Below are 26,963 nucleotides of genomic sequence, written 5' to 3' on the forward strand. Positions count from 1 at the left end.
AAATGTAGTGGCTGGGATGACATTACTTAAAGAATGCAAAAATGAATTAATAACATATTTAATAAACAGTTTAGTTGGTTAGATGTTAATGATGTAATACAGTCACAAAACTTAAAACTTGTGAACTGTGCTCATGATACTTCATTTATTAGTTGGGGTCATGTTGAGCAGTTATCATTCCAAAGCAATAAAACAAAAAACTTTGAAATTATCACAGAACATCTAACAATGAATAAATGTACATTGAAGAAGGACAAGAATGTAGTAATAAAGTTCTTGTTAAGTTGTGATAATACTCGTATTGAATCACTTTCTACAGTTGAAACATCTGATAAATAAGTTTTAAAGCATTTTGATTGATGAACATCTCACAAGGAAAGGGTATGTCAGCAACATCTGTAAAAAGATTATGAGGAATGTTTACTTAGTTGCAAATATAATGTTGTCTTCCCCCCCCCCCCCCCCCCCCCCCCAAAAAAAAATCCTTTAACAAGTGTAGAACGATTTAATCCATTCACATTTGCAATATGGGATTGAGATTTGGGGTGGGGCACCCACAGTCTACATGGACAGGATTTCCAGGCTTGAAAAGAGAGCAATTAGGATATATGCTAATATAAGCAAATGTCAGTCTTGTAGGGAATGCTTCAAAAATTATGATTTACTGACTGTGTGTCCATTGTATGTCCTTATGATAATAATGTTTGTAAAAAAAAAATGACGAAATAAGTGTAATGAGCAGAGACATCTATAATTACAATATATGAACCAGATGTCACTATCATAGGATACTGACTAATAAAAGAACTACGGATCATAGTCCCTTTGAAACTGGGAGAAAATTCTATAGTTAGTTTGCCAGGTAACATAAAGCAACACCATGGCAAACTTTTTAAGAGCTAGTTGGAACATACCGAGCGGGGTGGCGCAGTGGTTAGACACTGGACTCGCATTCGGGACGGTTCAATCCCGCGTCCGACCATCCTGATTTAGGTTTTCCGTGATTTCCCTAAATCACTCCAGGCAAATGCCGGGATGGTTTCCTGAAAGGGCATATTAACATAACTGAAAATATTACTAAACCCCACCCCCCACACCACCACCACACACACACACACACACACACACACACACACACACACACATGTGCACGCATTGACATTGTTAAATTGTACCACCCAACTATAATGTAGTTGGCCTGGAGAATGTAACTCTGCATGTGTTTGAAGTCACTGTCCGAAAGATTAGCAATAGTTATTGCCTACTTTATATGGTTATCAACCACTAATATTGTTGTTGTTGTTGTTGTTGTCGTCGCCTTCAGTCCTAAGACTGGTTGATGCAGCTCTCCATGCTGCTCTATCCTGTGCAAGCTTCTTCATCTCCCAGTACTTACTGCAACCTACATCCTTCTGAATCTGCTTAGTGTATTCATCTCTTGGTCTCCCTCTATGATTTTTACCCTCCACGCTGCCCTCCAGTACTAAATTGGTGATCCCTTGATGCCTCAGACTTCTCTTCTCCCCAATCCTATTCAATACCTCCTCATTAGTTACGTGATCTACCCATCTAATCTTCAGCATTCTTCTGTAACACCACATTTCGAAAGCTTCTATTCTCTTCTTGTCCAAACTATTTATCGTCCATGTTTCACTTCCATACATGGCTACACTCCATACAAATACTTTCAGAAAAGACTTCCTGACATTTAAATCTATACTCGATCCTCTTTGGTTTGAAGCTGGCACAGTACCTACAGTAGAATATCTTTGGCTTCCCTCTGACAACTATGCCTCCATCCTTGCTACCCTCCCTGCTTTCCTTTCCCTGTTGTTTCATAACCTGGATTGTGAGTAACTAAATCCACTTTCCCTTCTTCCCTTTCTTTCCCCTCCTCCCTGATGAAGGAACATTTATTCCGAAAGCTAGGAACTTAAATTTTCGGTTGTTTTTTGTGTTTCTATCGGCTGTACTGAGCTGAGTAAGTACTGGCCAGCCCCTCTATCTCTTTGTTAGTAATTATTAATATAGTTTGCCATATCCTTCATTTCTATATTGCAATTTCCACTGCTTTTGGGTACTGCTTCTTCCTCTTCTCCCAAGGTAGTAGTTTTATTCCTCACAATGTCCCATACAATTTGTGGTTTGTTGTCTGAGGTACTGATTAAATTGTCATTATATAGCAACTTTGCCTTTGCTATTGCCTTTCAGTATATCTTTCTGTATGTTTTTAAATATTCTACAAACTGTGGATCTGAGCAAGTTTTAATTTCTTGGTTCAGTCTTTCCATGGTTACACTGGAAGTCCTAATGCCTGTAGTTATCCAATGTTTGTGTGCTTTTTGTTCTGAAGACTTCGACCTCACTAACTTCTTAGGGAAACACATTTCAAAATGTGACATGAATATAGAAGAGAGGTATTATATGCATTATTTCCACTTGATTCTGATCTCACATCTGTCCAGCTTTCATTGGTTAGACAGTTAAAATGTGTGCAGTTTTCTTTAGAAAAAATTCTTTTATAAGTTTGGCAAGAAGTTTTTTTCACAGGCATTGGGGGATCAGTAAGCACAAGAGCATTGTGATCAGATAAACCAAGGTCAGTGTTATTGACCTCCACTTCATTGGAATCTATGTTTGAGAATATATCATCTATGAGCGTCTGTGATTTGTTTGTTATTCGAGTAGGACCTATTACATGGGGTAACGTGTTAAAACTGTAAAATATTCAGAAATTTATCTTTAACCGTATTATTGCACATAAGATTTATGTTAAAATCCCCACAAAGAAGCACAGTAGCTTTTACATTGTACCCCATGTTTAACATAATTTCTAGTTTGGACAAAAATTTATCTATATCTCCACATGGTGACCGTAAACAATCATCACTATCATTTTCCTTTGCTTACCATACAACTCAATAGCAGCTGCTTCAAAATGCTTTTCTACACTTAACTTTTCAATATCACATCTTCTTTTGAATTTTGTCCCTGTTTTTGTGTAAATACAGACACCACCATTTCTGGCGTTTTCCCTACAGTAAGAGCTAGCTAGTGTAAAAGGGTGTATAATGATATTGTTTAATTCATATTCTGTACACCAATGCTCTGAAAGACACAAGCACTCAATGTTAAACTCATCTAAAGCAACTTATAGTTCAAGGTATTTATTTCTTAGAGACTGAATATTTAAAACAAATATTCCAAGACTTACCAAGCGGGAAAGCGCTGGTAGACAGGCACCATAAATAAAACACACAAACACACACACAGAATTTCTAGCTTTCGCAACCGACGGTTGCTTCTTCAGGAAAGAGGGAAGGAGAGGGAAAGACGAAAGGATGTGGGTTTTAAGGGAGAGGGTAAGGAGTCATTCCAATCCCGGGAGCAGAAAGACTTACCTTAGGGGGAAAAAAGGACAGGTGTACACTCTCATTCTGAGAAACATCACACATTCTCTGCACAGGAACCATTTTCTTTTGCTTCTTAAGTGACACTATTGCACACAATACATTTTGGATCACAACAGACACTGAATCTTTCGCATATTACACTTTTTTTCACACATTCTGTTTTTATTTTCAGGCTAACACACTCGTGATTTCTTACTGACCGCCACCTCCTTGTATTGACTAAAAAATGAGTAAATATGCATGAAAGAAAAAGAGAAACATGGTTTCTTAGAGATGATGCTTAACAATTTAAAGTTTTGTAACTATTTATTTATTTTTTTCATTACATATTCCTGAAAAAATAACTGTTACCAAATAGCACGATCCATATTCCTAAGTAAAGAAAATACTTTTGATTCCTCCTTCGAAACTGTTCAGTTTAGAAATTGCCAAGCACTTTTGTTTAGCAATTTTCTAGATGTGATTCTATTTCAAGCTAAATTTGCTACATCAGTGTTGGTCGATATGTTATTTTATTCTGTTTATTGATTTATTTATCTTGGCAAGATCAAGGCCCAAGACCTTCTCTCACATGTAACCAAGACACCCTACATATTTTACTCAAGCCATTACCCACAACTGCACTCACATATCAATAATATTATTATGCTGGGTGATAGTCAGTAACATCAGCTACCCTTACATGTATGCCACTTTGGGTAAGCATGATGTGCAAACCCCCCACCCCACCTCAGCCCACCCCAAGCTGTTTCCAACACACGATGCATGGGCATGTGCAGTGTCGCTGCAGGAGAATGGGCAGGAATGTGCATCTATGTATTGTTTTATGCAAATAGCTATACATTTCACAATATGTAGCAATTCGTGTGGAAATATGGATTAACCACATTGAAGTTTGTATAAGGATTGTGTTCATTACTTTGAATCGTATCCTCTAGCGCATATCGACCATTGAAAGCATTTTCACAAATATGATAAAGATCAAAAATAGGAGAGAAAAAGTTTTTTCAAAGAGTGAAAAGGTGTCAGGTACCTGGTCTCTGATGTGAGGTTTGGGGCACATGCACCCAGAGTAACCAAAACATAACCTATGGCAGCTGTGTAACTTGTTCAACCACAAATATTCTAACTGGGTGCAGGCAGCATTGACATGGTAAAATATGTGGATGTTGCATATGTAATTCACACAAGCATTTGTGGCTAGTTCTAACTGTCTGTAGTTTTCATGACTTGTGCCGTATTGGAGTGCATCACAGTAGTGAAAGTTTAACAGAACAAGTGATGATTGCGCAAGTGTATGTTTCTCACCATAGGGGAATATGTTCCAAAGCTTCTTGAACATACAGAAGCAAACAAAAGTCTTACTGCACATGGCAGCAGTATTTTCTGGCCACTTGTGGCACTTATATAAAGTACACCCTATTTCTTTACCTTTTCCTGGTATGTTATTGGGATACTGTCAAGAAGAATAGGAGAAAAAATTTTCACAGAATTCAGAACTAATTAATTTTGGATGGTGTACAAAAATTACTTGTGACTTCTAACAATCCTCAACCTGTTTAAGGTTTTCCTAACACAATAAATGTGCCAAGGGTCATGGGTGTTTAATGAAATAGTATTACTAAAACTTTGCACTATTTTGTCAGAGCATCTGTTTGTCATCTTCAGATGAAAGTAATCTAGTGCTGTAGTAACAGCGTACAACACATAAGACGGTGCTCAAGAACTACAACAGCGATTTTGAAATAATCTAACATTTTTATCGTCTTCCTTAATTTTGCTCATTAAAAGACAGTGAGCTTAAATGTTGTTCTTTGATTGGGAAAACCTCTCATGAAAAGCATCGCTCTCAAAGTGTTATCCTCAGAGCTTGCAGAAGCAATACTGTGATCCCAACAGCACCTTCCGAATCTCTCTGTAGCATATTATTATTATTATTATTATTATTATTATTATTGGGACTATAGATCCATATGTAAAATATGTATGCTCTCTTGCAATTGTGATTGTTGATGTAGCTAATATTAGATGAAAGAATTACAGTATGAGACCCAAGTGTTATCTTTAGATTTTGTATTTTAAACAATCATTATTAATTTCAACATGTAAATGAAGGAAACTGCAATGTCAGCCTCATATTGTCATGAGGTGCAGCTTCAGTAGAATGTGTATCAAGACAAAATCTTTAGATTTTTCAACATTTTGTGATAATACTGTGTTTCCATATTATACTTGGCAGTTACTACTTTCTGGTTGGCAGGGTTGGGCCGTTCAAAGGTATACCGGTATCAGTCAGGACAGTGGATTCGTGAGCAGAGTACACTGGAATTGAGTCCTGATACTTTGGTGCTAGCAGAGCCTGTGATGGAGCTTAAGGGTGAAGGAAAGTCTCAGCGCAAAATAAACACCCTACATATTATTGATGCTGTCTCTCTTGGAGGCACTGATGTCCATAATTTACATATCACTGAACGGTTAGTATCTTCTGCATTATGGAGTGTGACTTCAGATGGGTAATGTTAAATTTGCACTTAACTATTTTCCTTCATTCTTGTATGTGGAATATACTGAAATAGTGAGTAAAATTTATGGAATTGATTGCTTCCCCATGCACGAATAAAAATATCAATAAAAGTTGCAATTGTTCTGACTGAAATTAATGTACAGTCCTAGTGCTTATTTAAACTGTGGTTTCAAGGACATAAATGACCCCTCCCCATACCACTTAGAAAGATATTTTTACAAATCAACTTACATCTTGCTTCATGAAGCAGACAGAATTGTCTAATCAGTATCATCTTGAAGAAAGCTGGAATATGTAATGTATATTGACATGTAGCAAGTGCACTCCTAGGTATGTAATGTGTAGTGAAATTGCAAAACTGTTTGATCATTCACCACAAAACTGAAATGAGGAATCTCCACCCCACCCCACCCCAGTATCTCCTCTCACACCCCATGCACAATTCAGATCCTGGACATGCCCTTGTATAGCTTTATAACTAAGCAACAACTATTTGTGTGTGAATGGGTTGGTTCGGAAGACCCCTGGAGACAAAAAATTCAACTAAGTTTCTTCATAAAAAGTGTGTAATAAAAATGAAGACAAGATTTGTGATTTTTACACATCACAGTATTTTCCTCGGGATGCAGAAATACATACATACGGGTCCCCATAAGAAATCTTAATATTAAGAATTCATAGTGTTTATTATGTAAATGAAATGCACTAGTCTTGTGTATGTGGCATTGTGGCTGTAATGAGAAGTTCCAGTCTGAGGTATAAATTTTATTCATTTTTTTACATAAAATATTACAGTCAATTATCAACAATGACAATTTTTTCAGAATAAATCACACATGCAAGGCTGCAAAATTAAAAAAAAAGGGATCCTCAACCCTCAGAGAGGTAGCCATGTAATATAGGAAAGCATTTTACCATTGCTTGAGGATAGTACTCATTTTATGAATCACAAATAGAAAGCTGAATCGTCAAATGGCAGTAGACATATTAATTGAGATTTGATTTTTGCTGCTGCTACTCTACAAAGTGAGTTTTTTGAACTTGTCTCAAAAGCTGTCAGGGAGTTTTAGCCTATTCCGGTCTGTGCAGTACTTTCCAAATTTGTCAGTTTCAACTTCTTAACTGTTTTTTCAATCCAGTTGTAAACAGTGCTAGCCCAAATCAAGCAACTGGTGTGTAGCAGAAAACATTAAAAACTTCAAAATCACAGTGAATCTCAAGAGTTGTTACTGCATGTCACAGATTTCAGGTAAAGCACGCTACAAGCACAAAACAACAGTCACTTACAGAAATCAAAAACTTAATAATATACTTCAGATAGATTTTGATTTAATTACTTTTCCTTTAATAGTAAAATTTGAGAGTGAAGAACAGTTTTGTAATTAGAACTGAACATTTTAGTACAAAAGTTTGACCTCTTAATCTTCCAGAGGAAAGATTGAATACTGTGAGCCCATGTACCTTGAAAGCATAATATTGTCAAAGACTTGTTTATGACACTACCCATATAATTGATTAGAAAAGGACTTTATATAAAAAAGAAATACAAAATAAACATTAAGTATATTTTATGATATGCAGAAAAATACTCAGTTTTATTGATAATTTGGCATCTTGTAGTAATTCTCTTGACATCACCACAATCAGTAGCCATTTGACATCCACTACTCAATAAACTCCATGTCTAGTTTTTTCCATGTGTTAAGGTCTTCAGCTGCATGCAACCATTTTGCCTCTGTACATTTTCCAGTGACACATATGCAACTTCCAGTAATTCATTATCTTTCTTACCTCTTGGTATCCAGCAAAGTACTTCCTTGTTACATCTAAAATTCATCCACCTAGCTACATTGTCTTGCCACATCCCTTGATTTTCATTGCAGACACATTTACACATTCCACTTCCAGATATTCTATTATCTACTTGGATGTTATCCTGTGTCTTCTGGTGCTTCACGACACAGCTCTCCATTTCTCAGTGAGCAAACCTCAGCTTTTGATTGGCATTGGCTTTAAAAGTCGATGTTGCACTGGTGTAAATCACAACTAATATGCTGTGATGTGAACTTTCTGTTTCAGACATGTCAGAGATGTAGTTTCCAAAACTCTGTTTAGTTTATCACAAGCATGCTAGGATGTTATTATTCTTCTGTGTATTTCCTTTCCATCTATAAATATGAAAACTCATCCAACAAGTCCAATTTTCTTTTCATTGTGCTGGAAACACACTGTTTAAAGTCTTATTGTAATTGATTTTCATACCCACTTTCAAGTTCGCTTTATGAATTTTTTGGATTATTTGTTGAAGTTTATCCTCACTTGGAGCAAACAGTACAGTTTTACTCAGGAAACAAGATGATTCAGATGTGTTCCATTAAACTGTATTCTTTCTTAGTTAGTTTATCTAGTTTTAAGGATATGAAAACTCCCTTTGGGCATAATGAGAATAGATTTTTTATGATATGGAATCTACTGGCCTGGCTTAAGTTTGAGTTCTTATTTTTCCACTATCCTAAATTCTCCAGTGTTCTACTGCAGGTTGAATCTCTCCTTTGCTTTGCAAGGCCTTTCGGTATGGATTATACTGAAACTAAGACAGAAATTTTTCCACAATTTTGGAACCCCATGGGATGTGGTAATTCAGTCAGTCATTTCTGTAATTTTGTTCAGGATTTGTAAATAATCCATTGTTCCATGTCCACTTCTAAAATCAGCTTGTTTCATTACCAGATTAAAACAGCATGTTTTTTTATGATGATAATTTTAAGCTGACAGGTCTACAGTTTTTTCATCCCTTGAGAAGTAGAAGTAGTGTGATAAAGCATTATTCTAGTTTTGGAGAATTGTATTACTTTCCAGAAAAGTAAATGATTTTACAACTTCCTTTTTCTTTTTTGCCCAATATCAACACATTTCTGTTAAACATCATCATCTCCAGATACCTTTCCTGTCTTCATAATTTGAATGCCTTTCAATACATCACCTAGAATTATTTCCACAATATCATTATTTTCATTATTGTCAGTCTGTGTTTCTGATTAGTTTTTTGACATCCTTAAATATTTAAAGAAGTTATGGAATGATTGTACAGTTTTCTCATGCATGCAAGCATGTCATCTTAAATGTTGAAATGTGGTGTCTATCATACATATGTATTTGTTATTTCTTTTTTATGCTCATATTGTTTTGAGTTGTTTTTCATTTTTTTTAATTTTATCTCATCATGATGTCATATAGACATTTTATAAAGAGATTTGTTTAATTCTTATGTGCTATAGAATTCCTGGTATTGTTTACTTGAAGTTGTCATCTGATCTTTAATTTTACCTTGTTACATTTGATTTTTTGTGTGATTTTGTTTTCACTGTACCTGAAACTTTCTAAGTAAATACTTCTCCTTTTTCATGATCTATTTTATCTCTGTTTTCTAAAATGTTGAACTTCTTTTGTGGTTCTCAGTCTGAAGACTGGTTTGTTGCAATTTTCCAAGCTAGTCTATCCTGTGCAAGTCTCTTCATTACTGTGTAACTATTGTAACGAAAATCCATTTGAACCTGCCTGCAGTTGTCAAGCTTTGATCTTCTGCCACAATTTTGCCTCAGGATGAACCTTATCAACTAATACCTTCTTTTAACCAAGTTGTGCCACAAATTTCTGTTCTCTTGAATTTGATTCAGTACCTTCTCATTAGTTGTTTTGTCTACTCATTTAATGTTCAGCAGTCTTGTATAGCACCACGTTTCAAAAGCTTCCACTCTCATTTTATATGTACTGCTTATCGTCTACGTCTCTTTTCCATATAAGGCTACTCTTAATACTTCTGGGTGGTTACTCCTGGGTATTAGACAACTGTAACTATTTCCAGCTTTTTCACCAGTAGTGTAACTATGCAGCATTTGATTTTATTGCCTAATCATGCACAACTGCATACATATTATAAATGTGAAAGTTCGTATGCGAGAATGTTTGTTACTCCTTCACACTGAAATAGCTTGACAGTTTTGGAAGAAATTTGGAATGGAATTAGCTTATACCCTGAATTAACTCATAGGCTACTTTTAAAAGCGCATAGTTCAAGATATTTAATGATTTAAAAAATATAACATGAAATATGCAACATTGTCTAAGTCACAGTTTGGGTCCCTTAAGGGTTCCGATATAGAGAAGACTATTTACACATACAGTGAGAATGTATTTAATTCATTAATAACAAAAGAGAGGCTACTGACATTTTCTGTGACCCAACAAAAGCCTTTGATCATGTGAATCACAGCATTCTCTTAAGTAAATTAGAATATTATGGTGGCAGTGGCAGTGCTGCGAAATGCTTCAAGTCTTACTAACAGGAAACAAAGGGTGACATTTCGAATTACCTGTGGAGTAAGCAGTCAGTCTTTTCATCTGATTGGGAATTAACTGCATGTGGTGTTCTTCTAGGTTCCATCTTGGGTCTATTGCTTTTTCCTGTGTACATTAATGACCTCTTTTCTGTTACATTGCCAGATGCTAAGTTAGTTTTGCTTGTAGATGATACAAACATTGCCATAAATAGCACATCAAGCGTAGATTTAGAAATGGGTGCTAATTTTCACTGACAATAATAAATGGTTTAAAGCTAATTTACTGTCATTAAACTTTAAAAAGACCCACTATATGCAGTGCAGGTCCTGTAAGAGATTTCTTTCCAACATGTGTATCAAATGAAGAGACACAGATTGAAGAGGATAACAATGTAAAATTTCTGGGATTCAAACTAAATAATAAATTCAAGTGGGAAGGGCATGCCACAGAATTACTGAACCTCCTAAACAAGTCCGTGTTTGCAATGTAGATGATGTCATATGGAGACATCAGTATAAAAAACTTACCTACTTTGTTTACTTTCATTCTATTATGTCACATGGAATCATATTCTAGGGTAACTTGTCAAACTGAGCTAAAGTTTTTAGAGTGTGAAAGGTTGTAATAAGACTCATTTGTGGTGTAAATTAAAGAACATCATGTAGAAACCTGCTCAGAGAACAGGGTTTCTAACCACTACTTTTCTTTATATTTGTTCCTTAATGAAATCAGTTGCAAATATGTCTCTATTTCCAATCAATAGCTCAATACATACTACCACTGTTAGGAATAAGAACAATCTACATAAATACCTAAAACACTTAACCTTTGTCAAAAAAGGGGTTCACTATTCAGGAACATAGATTTTCAACAAATTGTCAGCAACCATTAAAAACTGGATTTCAGATAAAGTACAGCTTTAACAGAGTTTGAAAGACTTTTTTTTTTATAGGCAACTCCTTCTACTCTATAGATGGATGTCTTAACAGGAACTGTCAGACCAACTTAAGTAAAAATTTCTGTAGAATTCTGTTTTGACAGTAGTTGATCACAACAGCCAAGATTAGGTATTTTTGTGTATGATAAATTTGTTTAAAGTGTGTAACTGTGTTTCATTCTGATAGTGTATTAATTATGTAAATATTAGCAGTTCCAGTTTACTCTACCATATTTGCATATTTTGACAATCTGCCAACAAATGATCAGGAAAGAGAGTATTATATTCAGATGTTCAGTGTTTTTTAATACCTTCTGAAATGTTCCACACCCACAAGAATCATCTCATTTTTGGGCCTATGGAATGAAAACTGAATTTAACCGAATCTACTATCAATGACAGAATGCATCCTGCCAAATTTGTTGTTTTAACATATTGTAGTAATGATGCTATTCTGGGGTGTGATCTGTCCAAGTCATTATTTGCTATCAGAGACTGTGGAATATCACAGCTCCAGATTGATGAAGCTATTCCAACAAGCACACATAACAATGTCTGCTGTGGGCACTTGCTTGCTGCTGGAGATTATGTTATCCTGCAATTGTAAGCTAGTTCAAATTATAAGTCAAGCTGCTCAATTAAACTGTGAAGCTTTCGTCTATTGCAAAAAGGTAATCAGCTTACAAAAGAAATATATACACCAGCAATGACCATAGGCATTGTAGATGGTCAAGGAGAACTTTGGATCACTAATTGTCTTGAGCAGTGACAACTCATCCCGAAAGGGACAGCTGTACCAGTCCAGGAAGAGCAGCTTAAAGCCATGAATGAAAAATTGTGCCCTGCTACCACTACAGATTATGCAGGGGAGGAAGGTACTATTGAAACTCATATAGGATGTGGCCTGAGCAAGGTACTACATCAGAGACTGTTAGCCATTCTGGGCAATTGTTTGGCTGATTCAGATCCTGAGTGGAGAAAAAGCAGACCTGTCACCAGCAGAAAGTCAGATAATCTGAGAGGTAGTGGAGATGCTGCAAGATGGCATCATTGACCTTCACAGAGTCCTTGGTCTTCTCCTGCAGTTCTTGGTTAAAAGAAGGATGGCATGTCACATTTCTGCATTGACTATCAGTGACTGAACAAAATCACAAAAAAGATGTCTACCCATTGCTGTGCATTGATGACACCCTAGACTGTCTGAAAGGAGCAAAGTATTTTTCAACCCAGGCAGGCTACTGACAAGTCAAGGCTGACAGGGAAAGACATCTTACAGCCTGTGACATTCAAAATTATACCAACTTCGAACATATGATGGGACAACTGTTTCAACACCTTAAATGGACATTGTCATTAAAAAAAACATTTGAAGAACATCTAAGTTGCCTAACATCCATTTGAAATGCATACAGACTGCAGGTCTCCATCTGAATCTGAAAAAGTGCTTCTTTGCCATCCATGAAATAAAAATATGGGGGCTTCTTGTGTATGGTGATGGCATCTGTCCTGATCCCAGGAAATAAGAGCAGTCAGATTTTCCAACTGCTCAGCACATTCATGATAGAAGTTTTTTCATAATGTGTTTGTACTACCAGCAACCCATAATTGACTTTTGTACCATGCCCCAACTTTATACGAACTGCTTTAGTGAGACACCAACTTTTCATGGAATGAAGTGCATGTAAGGTCTTTCTGTACTAACATCTCCTACAGTCCTAGCAAAGCATAGCATAGCGTTGCAAGAAAGTGGAGACAGAGCTTCACATTGATTCTGGTGGTTGTCGAATAAGTGTTGTTCTAGTGCAAATTCAGCAATGTGCTGAAAAGGTGCTTATGCTTCCAGCCCACTCTCCAAATCAAAGATGAACTACTCTACAACCAAGAGAAAGATTGCCTTGTGGTTGCTTGGGCCATCGACAAGTTTTGGCCATGTTTATTTGGCACACCATTCACCATTGTGATGGGCCACCATTCCCTATGCTGGATAACCAGCCTGCAGGATCCATCAGGTTGACTGGCAAGATGTACACTGAGGCTTCAGGAGTATGATGTCATAGTGGTATACAAAAGTGGATGCGAACACAAGGATACCAGTTGCCTTTCAAGAAATCCCTTGATGGAACACAGGAGAATGGATGTGAATTCTCAATCATTGCTGCCCTAAAGGACATTACTGCTAAAAAGAGGAAAGACACAGCAATGCTGAAAATGAAGAATCCTTGAAAGTGGGGGAACCAACCAAAGGAGAATTCCCATTAATAAAAAGAACGTTGTGGATAAAGAACTATAAGTCAGTGGGGCAGAAATGGACATTGTCATCCCAGCTCGTGTACAGCCAACTATCCTGAAGTATTTCAACATCACTCCTACATTTGGTCACCTGCTATTCATGATAACTTGATAGAATCAGACACAGGTATCACTGGCTAGATCTCTACCGATATGTTGAACTCTATGTGAGCCACTTTAAGGAAGGCCAGAGATGGAAGCTAGTGCCTCAATTACCTTTGTGTGCCAACAACAGAAGCATGTTCCTGTTACCTTTACAGAATCTGGTAAATATTCTGTCTGCAGTAGTGCCATTCCACTTAATTGTGGTTGATCTTTTGGGGAGGTTCTTGAAGTTGAGAAATGGAAATTGATAAGTAATTGCACAATTTCTTATCAAAGACGTAATTTTGAAACACAGAGAGCCCTGTGTGATGATCGATGAAAACTTTTCCACTCAAGACTGGCACCAGAGGTAATTTCATAGTGTGACATCGCCCACAGGGTGACAACTGCCAACCACCCACAGACGAATGACCTCACAAAACACTTAAGGCATTGGAAGATATGCTCTTGGTGCACAGTGATGTCTAACAAAGAAATTGGGACATTATACTGTCATTAGTGACATTTGCATACAACACAGTGAAGCAAGGCACTGCAGATATGAAAGTTCTTGGCATATTAAAACTGTGTGCCAGACTGATACTTGAACTTAGGACCTTTGCCTTTTGTAGAAAACACCTGTGTCAACTGAAACATGAGTCACTGACGCTGACACTGGAATGACGAGCCTGTCCTTGGCTCGAGGTGGTGCAGTATAGACATACATATGTCATTCCTGCAGTTCCTATAGGGGAGAGAAATATATATTAACAGTCTAGTCGATTGGTCCTGTCTGGTTTTACCTGAAAAAGAGAAAGACACACTCTGTTGACATGAGTCACTACCTGTCCTTTCAGCTTTATTTCCAGCAATATCTCATGTCCTACCTTCCAAACTTCACAGAAGTTCTGCGAAACTTGCAAAACTAACATTCCTCAAAGAAAGGATATTGCACACACACGGCTTAGCCACATTCTGGGGGATGTTTCCAGAGTAAAAATTTCACACTGCAGCAGTGTGCCCTGACATGAAGCTTCCAGTGCTCATCTTGCAAGATTCACAGGAGCCCTTCTGTGAAGTCTGGAATGCAGGAGATGAGATACTGGCAGAAGTAAAGCTTGAGGACAAGTCATGAGCTCTGCTTGTGTTAATAGAGCACTTGCCCGTGAATGGCAGAGGTCCTGAGTTAGTGTCTCAGTGTGGCACACAGTTTTAATTTGCCAGGAAGTTTCATATCAGTGCACAAGCCACTCCAGACTGAAAATTGCATTCAAGATGTTACAGGCTTCATGCCATTCTTTCTCCTACAAGACTGCAAGCTGAAACAACAGTGTATACACTGTTCCAGTTTCAACCAGATTTCATGGAAATTTCACAGAGTGTTCATAGAATGTGAGAGGGGTCATTTGATACTACGTGACTCATGATGTACTTTTCTTTTAGAATATTGGTGTTCTTAAGAAGACAATTGTGCTTGTGTTTCATTTTGGTTTCATCAACAATTGCTCCCTTGGGTGATGATATACACTTTGTCAGAAAGCTTTCCATACTGGACATTGTATAACATAACTTTTCTGTTATACTTCATTCATTGCTGTTAATACAGTGAGCATTTCTTTTTTGCCTGTAACAGGCATTTTAAACTAAACAAAGGAAAATCCAGTCTGGCTCCAGTTGCCAGAGGCTGTGATCATGTGTGTGTGTGTGTGTGTGTGTGTGTGTGTGTGTGTGTGTGTGTGTGTGTGTGTGTGTGTGTGTGCGTGTTTGTTTGTATTTGTATGTGTGGTTTTTGACAAAGGCCTTGTTGGCCAAAAGCTCACTTTCTGACAGTCTTTTTGTTGTGCGTTTCTGCAACTCAGTAGCTCCACTAAACGGGGAGTAGCAGCTATCCTTATCATGATACTGAGGCATTTTAAATTATGTCATGTTTGTGTGACATCACTAAAGGAGAGATTTTATGTATTCTGGAGAACTCAGATATTGAATCCGAAAGGAGCTCGTTGGATTCAAGTGGTGATTTTCTGCCAGAGATAACTTGGCAAAAAAGATAGGAAATGTTACAGTTAGTTGATGTTTCCTCATATCAGTTCTTTCCACAACAGTATCTGGGGTCAGGTAGCCCAACAGTGAAGGTATTAGCTAGAGATGGAGCAGAAGTGAGTGTTGCTAACATGCTATTGCCTGGAAGAAGAGCCACTTTGAATGCCCTAATTGAGAGAGGTGTACACCTGTCACTGAGTGGATGATGCCATCAAAAATGCCTTCCATCTTTCTGATGACTCCATTCTCTGTATCATATAAAACAAAATGTCAGATTCTCAGAATGAAATGAAAAACACTACTTGGACCATGTCAGTGGAGAAATTGAAGGCAATGATTGATATCATGTATGCCTGAGGTGCTATTTGTGATAAAATGACAAAAAACAGATTCCATGTACTTATCAGATTCGTGTACTTTGATGAGAAGTCCTCTCAAACTTAATGCATTCCTGGTAACACATTCATATTTTAGAAATATGAAACAAGTTCATGCAAAACTTTCTCCGCTGTCACTGCCTGGATGAAAATATACAGTTGATGAGCAGTTTATTCCAAGCAAAGAAAGGTGCAGTTGTATCCAATTTATTCCAAACAAAACTGACAAATATGGACTTAAATTTTAGATAACTGCTTAGGTGGCATTTAAGTACATTTGTAAAGCCTTCCCATACCTTGGAAAGGAAAGAGTCCAACCAAACAACCACCCATTGGGAGAGAGTATTGTTCCTTGCCTTATGTAGCCAAGGAAGGAATGTGATGACAGATAACTCCTTCCCATCCCTTCAGCTTTCCAAGAAACTTCAACAGTAGAAAATGTTGCTAGCAGGAGCAGTCATTAGATTTGCTGAAATTTCTCCAAGAACAATATTTCTGACTTACATTCCGTCATCATCTTGAAGAAGACAGATAAGGCAGCTTGCACCTTAACAATGTGCAAAACCAGAAGAATAAAAACATTTACATTCTGAGCACAATATATCCTGAAGTAGCAATGAATGAAGAAGGAAAGAAGAAACCACGAACAATGCTGTAAAGTATGATGAAGACATCGTTGATTGAATGATTTGTAAATATGCAACTAAAGTTGCTTTAATGTCTTTTACAGTATCCCAGATATGGCAGCAATAAATGTGTAGATCATTTACAAACAAATAATCTGAAAGGAAGATTTTCATTCTTCACCTGATAAATGAATTCACAAATGTTAAACAACAAAATATGTGATGGAAACAAGACCAATAACATCTGTGACAGTAGAAAAAAGCCATCTCCAGAAAACTTATATGAAAAGTAACAATGTTCAAAGTTTAATGTCAGTGTTTCGAAGTAAACTAATGAAGCAAATGAAATGTTAGGCTTTAAAAATAGGTCCCATTTTTGGGTAGATGACTGGAAAAAATATAGGTTTAACTGTAATTGTGTTGTGGATTTTTAATGCCTATTTCATTAGGGGTCATATAACCTCATCCTGCTGTTCTTGGTGTATCACATTTTTCACTGTTCTAATGTTGAATGGTTGTAGAATTTTAGTCACTTATGGATACAGAGATTTTAGTACTATATTGGATATCAGTATTACATGCAATCCAGTGTATATTTCATCATTTAGTATCTCGGATGGGTACAAATGTCCATCTGCAAAGAGGCTCAGCAGGTATATTGCTTGTTGCTTTTGAAGAAAGGCTTTACCACTATACTCTTCCACTGACTTCATTCATTCAAATGTTCCTGTGTAGTATCATACATTGACATTGTCAATAACTGTACATTTGGCAATGTGTGGTACTGAATGTGGGTGTTTGTTACCCCATGCCAACAACTGTCAACTTTGATATCAAGCTGCCTGAAAAAGGATCAGTGAAGATTGCTTAGTTGTGAAGTTTTATACTTCTTGAATGCAGGTATAAGATACTGATACAGTCTACACAGCTGTTACCACAGAGTGCCAATTATTGTAAATATACTGTTTTGAAACCCAGTTGTTGGCACCCCACCATTTGTGACAGATGTGGTTGTCAAATTTTAATTTTTCCAGGTTATGTACCAAAGTCTTTACTGATGTGCCCTTAATTTTAATGAAATGGATTTAAAGAAGACCACAAGTGAGAGCAAAATTTGTGAATTAAATAGCTTAAGCCTTATCTTTAGAAACAGCCATATTAAGTAGAAGGTAGTTGTAGTGTGAGGTATCAAGCAGGCATGACAATAAACAGAGTGCTCATAGTGGGCAGCTTGACAACCACAAGAAGAATCGTACAGCAGCTATTCCACACATGGCTCAAATATGTCTTTGATGTTCATCAAACACTTATTACGTAGAAGACTGTAGCCAAGGTGCCAATGATTGTGTGAGTGCCAGTTACTATGTACTTTATCCTACTAATGTTCCTTTGTTATTACAACACTTTCTGCCAGCTATATTAAACACACACAGGTATTTAGTAACAACTTTGGTAAATAAATATATAGCTGCTACTGAAATTTGTGGACTAGATTTGGTAATGATTCTTTGATACATTCACGTTTTCTGTTTTCATTATATCCAAAATCCTGCTTTGATTCAGGTTATTTTAATGATACCATTGTTTCCTATGTCATTTTCTTAGAGAACATTGGAATTTCACCTATAATCTCTCTTTTGATACGCACTGGTGCGTGAGAGAGAGAGAGAGAGAGAGAGAGAGAGAGAGAGAGAGAGAGTACGTAATTGCCCCTGTTTTTCCTCCACCTCCTACCATCTCTCCCTCCTCTTTCTCTATCACCACACCCCTCTTTTTACTTCTCCTCCTCCTACCACCTCTCCCTCCTCTTTCTCTATCACCACACCCTTCTTTTTCCTCCTCCTCCTCCTCCTCCTCCTCCTCCTCTTTCTCTTTCACCGCACCCTCTTGTACACCTATGCTGTAAGGCTTAGCTAATTTTCTTATATGGCCCACTGTACTGTCCTTAACATGACACTATTTGAAGCTATGTGATTTTTCTCATCTATTTAGTTATGAGAATTTGAAACTTAAACCTATCTGTCAAATATTATGTCTGACAGACAATATACCTACTTTGAATCAGCTGAGAATAAACCATTTTAAACTTTTTTTTTTTTTTTTTGGCAAAAGAAAAGAAGCAGAGCATTTTATGAGTGTTATTGTACTCTTACTGGAAGGTGTACTGAATTCATCTTTTATGGCAAATATAATTGCAGATTTCTTTTTGGATTGAATTAGTAACACACTTAATTGACATCATAAGGCTTTAATTTGCCACCAACTCCCCTCCATTTCTTTCAAACTTAGGATGCACAAAATTTGATGAAAAAGTGTTAAATATCTTTGTTTGCAAATACTTTGAAGGTATTAAAGACATGTCTCTAAAGTGATGCTGGAAGGAACTCAAGATCTATTTCACTGTTACATGCTGTGTTTCATTTTTGATACAGGATTTGAGTATTGAAGAGCCAAGTGCCTACGCTTTAACTCAGATTTGAAGTTTTTATGTACCTATCCCATAAACATTTCATTATAGAAACCATTTTGAAACACAAGGCTTATTGTCACAAGTATGGCAAAAAATTCTGAAACTTAGTGCACCAGTATTGGAGCAGTACACAATTAATTAGTTTTGTATGGCATCCCATTTCTTTCCTTACATATGAAGTTCCAAAGAAGAGAGTTCTGTTTCTAAATGTGTTTGTGGATGTATGATTTGTCATAGTTCATTGCTTTGGTAATGAAATGCATTTTGTATGTATCTGCTGCAGGTGACCTATTGTATCTGTCTTTTAACATATTAGCTTGTTTTTCAGATTTAATGTTTCATCAGGACTTTGACACACTTGGTAGTTTAACGATTTCTGTAGCTTAAAATGAAATTCTATATTTTTTTAATTACTGTAACTTTGAATCACATCGATTTGAAATACATTTAAATATTCCTGTTCTTTATTCAGGTACAAATTCTGCAAGCAGTTTACAAAAGCACTCTACAAACCTAGCCGCATGGACGGCACACTCTTGAGGACAAAGTGCCTGTATGATCTTGAGAATGTTTCAGCCGTATTTGAAAGGTAAAATTATAAACTAGGAAGCAAGTAGAAGAAAGGTAGCCATTTCAACAATTTCTCGTGATAGTTTAAAATTTATGAATGAAAACTGTTAAAAATTCATGTTATTAGGCTTTTTTATGTTTATTGTGACTGTGTTATTTAGATGGTGAGAAAATAATATTCGGCTGATTTTACAGACTACTGCATGGGATTTTGGGGCTCAGGTCAGTTGAGCAAAGTCATATGAGTTTAGGCAACTGTACTGCTTTTCTACTGCTACACGGCGAGCATGATGAATACTAATAACATAAAGTTTGTGTGTCAAGCAACTGGTGAAACTCATAATTTTAGCTGATTATCTATTAGGTGTCTTGGATTTCTGAGAGTATTTCCCTCTTGTGTGCAGAGAAATAAATTCAAAATAGTCTTCCATTGTAATCTTCACTGACCACATAGCTTTGTGGAAGTTTAAGTTGTCATCTGTTTCTCTTCCATCAAATTCTTATTGGGTGTTAATTTCATAATAAAATTTCTCAAAGTGTATTGATGATCTTGAAAGCTGGGAGAATACAGTGAAATATAATCCTTTAGTTTATTGGTGTGTTCTTTACCGAAGCATTTGTACAACTGTATCACAACTGTAGCCAAAACTCTCAATGTTTCTCAGAAAGAACTGTAACCCCACTGCTCACTGTTGAGTCATGTAGTTTCTGAGCATCTCTTTGTTTATTTTGAAACACTGCAAAGATATGACACTCTACAGAAGTGTCAGCCAGATCATACACTTTACAGTTTACCCTACTTTATGAAATAAAAAAAAAAAATGTTTCTTCTATTTGTGGATGTGTGTTGACTTTCGTTCGTATCATCATTTTGGGCTTTCCTTTTTTTTCTTTGTTTCCATTTTTAAGTTTTTAAAATAATATATTCACAATAAATGTAGTCTAAGAAAGAGGTTACTTCTGTGGTGCGCTGTTTGTAAAACCTACTGTGAATTCCAATTGGGGGTCTTGCTATATATATGTTTCAAAGGTACAATCAGTTTTTAATTTGTGTACCACCCATTTGAAATATTTCTGTGTAAATGAAGTATTGAATGTAAGATTTGAGCTTTAATTTTTTTATGGCAGACTGTAAAGAGAAAATTATGGTTACAGTTTGATGTTATCTCATTTTAAAGATGACTGGAGACTGATCACTAGTTCATAACGAAAAATCTTGTGTGTGACATTTGAATTGCTGATAACACCACAGGGTAGAAGTAAGGCTTACTATCTCTACATTGCTCCTCGACCAATGATACTCAGTGTGTGGTTTGTGACTTCCATTCTTTTCATGCAAAGAAAAACTCTACATACAGTCCACCGCAGGTACTTGTAAATGAGTACTGAGGGAATATAAGCTCAGATTAAAAAATAAAAAAATAAGCTCAGATTAAAATTTGGATTGTGACATTATAGATAATTAGATGCTTGCAAGGAAATCACATGAACTGAAATTGAAATTGCAACTATGCAAATATGATATTCCATTTATCATAAGACTTACACAAGAATCTGGTGTATAGCTGTAATACATGGCTGATGATATGTGACCTTATATTTTATTTCTATTTCAGCCATGAGTCATTTCGTGTCAGTTACAGTTATCAGAAATAAACAGAATTTCTTAAAAAAGCACTTACTTGATATTGATAATAATCAGACTGCACATAGTGTTTGTTACCAGTGTGAAAATATGAAGAGAGTAATATGAAGTAAAATTATGATGTGTGACAATAACTCTTTGTTTTATTGAGTGTGATTAATTGAGAAAGTGATCTTAAGTAACAGTTGTATATTTGTTTTCTCCTCATTTAGATTAGAGTTGCGTGTCATCAAGGGTTTTGGTGGACAGAGGGGACTGGTGTACAGACTGGATGATGAAGAAGACCGATTTTATAGGCCAGGAGGGCTTCTTTTTTATAGAGGGACCAAAGGTAAGCCATTTGCTTGAGAACTGGTCTTCAATGTCTATTATTTGGTTGAGTTTTACTCTACTTTTCATTACAAATACCAGTAAAAACATATTTTTATTCCTTTTTGTTTGCTAACACTCTAATCTTGAGTATTTCTTCTTCTTCCCTGAACCCTTATCTGACCAGTTTTTTTTCTATTCTGTACACTTTTGTCATGATGTGACTTCATTATAATCTAGAAGATTAATAGAATACCTGTTATTGGAATGAGAACAAATTTAATTTTTCAATATGAACAAAGGTGTTATTACAGCGTAAAAATGTAAACATGTCTTTATTACATAGGAATTGTGTGTCCATTGCCTTGAATTTCTTGTATCTCTTATTCTTAAAGCAACTGATATAGATGTTCTCTGATTGCCTATTGTAACTCAGGAAGTGACCAACAGTAGTCATCCCAGCACCAATGATACTGTCCTTACCACCACTTTAGTGTCTTGATGCAAGTGTGGGTACCTTTTTTTCCTGACTGACACCATTATAGAAACAAGATGGCTATTCATAAAGTGAATTTTGAGACTCATCAGAGTGCCAAGAATCATAAACTTTTCCAGCATGTTGACTATAATAGGAATATAATGTGAGTCCTTTTTCTTCCCCAAGGACTTAGTAACAACCTCCTCAAAAAACACTCAAGCCTCACTCTCCTCGACAGCCATTTTTAATTTAAAATTGGAGTTGAACATCAGTTTTCAAGGGTAATGTTCAACGAACATGCATTCTTTTAGTTTCGCTTCTGATAGATGCTATTTATAATGTTCTCTATCTGTTGTTAAGTTTTGCAAGTTTTACACAGACTGTTTTGTTCCCCTAAGTTCATGCTCAGAGGTGGTCATAGAACTGTTTTCAGGTCTACAATATTCTTGCGCTAAACATCCCTTGCACTGCTACCTCATATATTAATTATATTATTACTTGAAATGGTATTTAAAATATATAATTAAAATTTCTAAAATATTGGGCTTTAACTCTAAAATTTGAAGGAGAATTTGAACATATATCTTCTTTCAATTTTATTTGTGATAGGTGTGGAAACTTCTTGCACCACCTGTGGGCAAGGCTTTTGCAAGCTGTTTAATTAGGCACCACTTAATTTGTGGAGATGATAATAGGATTTTTTTTTGTATCCAAGAGATTCTTGCACAAAATATCCTTTGCACTGTATTAATATTATTCCATTTCTAAAAATGGATTTTGAAATTACTGAGTGTAAAATTTTTTTAAAGTGCGAGCTGTGGTTTTTTGTTATCATGTTATGATTCAGCACATTAAAAACACAAGAATAAGCCACTTTCATTGAAAAGTTTTTGTTGATCATTATCCTGTGTTACAATATTATGAGAAGGATAGCTGTTACTTGTCATATAGTGGAAATACTGAGTCACATGTAGGCATAACAAAAAGACTGTCACAAAATTATTTTTCAGCCAACAAAGACTTTGCCAAAAATAGACAAATCTCTCTCTCTCTCTCACACACACACACACACACACACACACACACACACACACACACACAAACACATTACACGTGACTACAGTCTCTGGTGGTTGGGTGTAAGGAAGAGACTGGGGCAGGGAGCGGGAGGGATAGCAGGGTAAGGGTGGTGGATGGTAAACGGCTGCTGGTGGAGTGTGTAGGGACGAGATAGAGAGATGCTAAGGCAGCTACGTGCAGTCGGGAGGTTAGATGGAGGGCAGGGGTTAGTGGCAAAGGAGAGAAGTAAAAAGACTGGATGCATTGGTGGAATAGAGGATTGTGTACTGCTGAAATGGGAACGGGGACGGGGCTAGATGGATAAGGACAGTGACTTATGAAGTTTAAGGCCAGGAGGGTTGCAGGAAAGTAGGAAGTATTGCAGGGAGAGTTACTGCCTGTACAATTCAGAAAAGCTGGTGTTGGTGGGAAGGATCCAGATGGCACTGGCTGTGAAGCAGTAATTGAAATGAACGACGTGATGTTGAGCGGTGTGCCCAGCAACAGGGTGGTTCAGTTTTTTTTTTTTGGCCTCAGTTTGTCGGTGGCCATTCATGTGGACAATCTGCTTGCTGGTTGTCATGTCCACATAGAATGTAAAACAGGGGTTGTAGCTTAGTTTGTAAATCACATTACTGGTTTCACTGGTAGCCTTGCCTTTAATGCGATAGGTGATGTTTGTGTCTAGACTGGAGTAGGTGGTGGTAGGAGGATGTATGGGAGCGGTTTTGCATGTAGGTCTATTATAGGGATGTGAGCCATGAGGCAAGGGGTTGGGGGCAGGGGTTCTATAGGGCAGGATGAGGAAATTGTGTAGGTTCCATGGGGGGGTGGAATATCACTGTGGAGGTTGGGAGGGGTGGGAGAGGATACTGAGTAGGATATTTCTCATTTCAGGGCATGGCGGGAGGTAGTCAAAACTCTAGTTGAGAATGTAATTCAGTTGCTCCAGTCATAGATGATACTGAGTCACGAGGTGAATGTTCCTCTGTGCCCAGGCAGAGGTACTTTTGGAGGTGGTGAGTGGCTGGAAAGATAAGGCATGGGAGATCTGTTTTTGTACAATGCTCATCACTGCAGATGCGATGGCCATAGGTGGCCATGCTGTATGGTAGGGACTTCTTGGTATGGGATGGGTGGCAGCTCTTCGTGGAGGTTAACATCGAGGAAGGTGGTCGGTTGGATTGAGGAGAACCAGGTGAAGTGAATGGGGGAGAAGGTGTTGAGGTTCTGGAGGAATGGGGATAGGGTGTTCTCACCCTTGACCCAGATTACAAAGACGTTATCAGTGAATCAAAACCAGGTGAGTGGTTTAGGGCTCTGAGTGTTTAGGAAGATTACATTTAGATGGCTTATGAAATGTTGGCATAGGATGGTGTAATGCAGGTGCCCATAGCTGTACCCCAGATTTGTTTGTAGATAATGCCTTCAAAGGAAAAGTAATTATGGGTGAGGACATAATTGGTCAAGGCAACTAGGAAAGATGTGGTTGGTTTGGACTCTGGTGGGCATTTGCAGAGGTAGTGTTCAATAGCGGTAAGGGTGTAGACAATAGGGATGTTAGCGTAAAGTGAGCTGGCATCTGTAGTGACAAGAGGGGGCACTGTTTTGTAAACGAACAGGAACTGTGGAGAGATGGTGGAGGAGATGATTGGTATCTTTTATATGGGAGGCTAGGTTGTGGGTAATAGACTGCAGGTGTTGATCTACGAGAGCAGAGATTCTCTCAGTGGGGGCACAGTAACCAGCCACAATAGGGGCCATGGGTGGTTGGTTTTATAGAGTTTAGCAAACATGTAGAAGATAGGAGTGGGGGGAGTGGTAGGGATGAGAAGAGAGATGGACTGTGGGGTGAGGTTCTGGGGTGGATCTAAGGATGTGAGGAGAGATTAGAGATCCTGCTGGATTTATGGAATGGAGTGATGTGGCAGGGTTTGTAGGTGGATGAATCTGACAGCTGGCGGAGTCCTTGTTGGCTGAAAGCTTATTTTGCGACAGTCTTTTTGTTGTGCATATCTGCATCTTTGCATCTCCGCTATATGGCGAGTAGCAACTATCCATTTGTAATATTGTTACATTCCGTACTGGATTTTCCATTGTTTGATTTAACTTGTGTTATTTAGATTGAAGGCATTTGATATCTTCACCATTCGTATTGCCAACACAAACCTACCAGTAGGCAGACAGTTCTCTTGGTGTACTTCAGACAATATTGAGAAAGTACAAGATACATTGTCCAATCACAGTTCTCCCTAAGAAATGCTGGAGATAGTGATTGGCATGACAGCAGCTTTCATCCAGTTTCCAGTTACAGCTAATAAAATGAAATTTGAATATTTTCCATGGTTAGTTTACTTACACTGCATGAATTTCTATGACATTCATGCCATATGTTAATGGGAAGGTAGGGAACCAATAACACACATATTATTGTACTGGCACATCAGAGGTAATCACCTTGATGAGGACTGTTCTAATTATAATTGAAATACTGGATTTTATATCATACTATCATGCTCTATCCCCAGAAGAGTTTTACTGGGACTTCAGTAAGTAATTTTAAATAAAAACAAATTGATTGTATATTCCATCAAGTAAGAAAGAAAAAAGAGCCAGATCAAATGTGGTTTGAAAGAGGAAGGAGGAAGAAAATACACTTGTGCATTAAACTTAAGGACAAACGTAACTGTTGTGTGATGCCTTGGGTGACTGTAGGAGGATACAAGGAGATTTAGAGAGAATTTCTATTTTCTGTGATGGATGACAGCTTACTTTCAATGTAAAAAAAGTGATCTAATGCATGTTGATAGGAAAAACGATCCAGCTAATGCTAGAATAGAATAATAGTGGTGTGCTGCTTGACACTGTAACACTGTAAAGTGATATGAAATAGAACAAGCACCTAAGGTCAGGAAGGGAAGACGAATGGTCGACTTTGGTTTATTGGGAGAATTCTAGGAAAGTGTAGCTCTTGCATATAGGTCATTTGTATAACCCATTCGTGAGTACTGCTAGAATGTTTGGGATCCCCACTAGGTCAAATTAAAGGATGACATCAAAGCAATTCAGAGAAGTGCTGCTAGATTTGTTACCACTAGGTTTGATCGAAATGTGAGTACTGTGGAAATGCTCTGTGATCTCAAATGGGAAACCCTGGAGGGAAGATGATGTTCTTTTCACAAAACACTATTGAGAAAATTTAGAGAAATACCGTATGAAACTGACTGCATTTCTACTGCCACCAGTGTACATCTTGCATAAGGACTGTGAAGACGAAATAAGAGAAACTAGAACTCATATGGAGGCTTGTAGATAGTTGTTTTTCCCCCAATCTGTTTCTGAGTGGAACAGGAAAGGCAATGATTTTGGTGGCTTGTGGGGTATGTATGTAGATGTAGATGTATCACTGCCAAGTAACATAGCTCATGAAACTTGGACCATACACAAAATGAACTGCTACAGTGTAGTATGGAAGGTAAGTGAAATTACTATACAATGAAACAAACATAAATGACACCTTTGTTCAAAACAATAATTACACATTAGTTATTATGAGTCATGATGGTCCTCTGGACATGACGAAAGGTAGGACATGGTGCTTAGTAGTGCATGCTCTACAGCATGTGCCCACGCTGGCCACATGGTTGTTGTGGAGTTCTTGTGGTGGGACACTCCATTTCTCCATCAATACATTTGACAGCTAAAGGATGTTCGTTGGTGCATGTGGACATTCTGCAGTACATCTCCCCAACACATTTCACATGTGCTCAGAGGGAGTCTGGGCTGAGTGCACCTCTGAAC

General features: G+C 37.2%; 1 protein-coding gene across 1 annotated transcript in view; it reads left to right on the forward strand.

Annotated features, from left to right (window-relative positions):
• LOC126284819 (cap-specific mRNA (nucleoside-2'-O-)-methyltransferase 1) overlaps nt 1-26,963 on the forward strand; it is a 241,890-nt gene that overhangs the window by 185,897 nt on the left and 29,030 nt on the right. Inside the window, exons 14-16 of the mRNA XM_049984029.1 lie at nt 5,674-5,887; nt 19,574-19,690; nt 21,529-21,647. Coding sequence (XP_049839986.1) covers nt 5,674-5,887; nt 19,574-19,690; nt 21,529-21,647 — 450 coding nt within the window. The remainder of the gene's footprint in view (nt 1-5,673; nt 5,888-19,573; nt 19,691-21,528; nt 21,648-26,963) is intronic.

Source organism: Schistocerca gregaria, chromosome 8 (genome assembly GCF_023897955.1).
Source record: "Schistocerca gregaria isolate iqSchGreg1 chromosome 8, iqSchGreg1.2, whole genome shotgun sequence".
NCBI classification, from domain to species: Eukaryota; Metazoa; Arthropoda; class Insecta; order Orthoptera; family Acrididae; genus Schistocerca; species Schistocerca gregaria.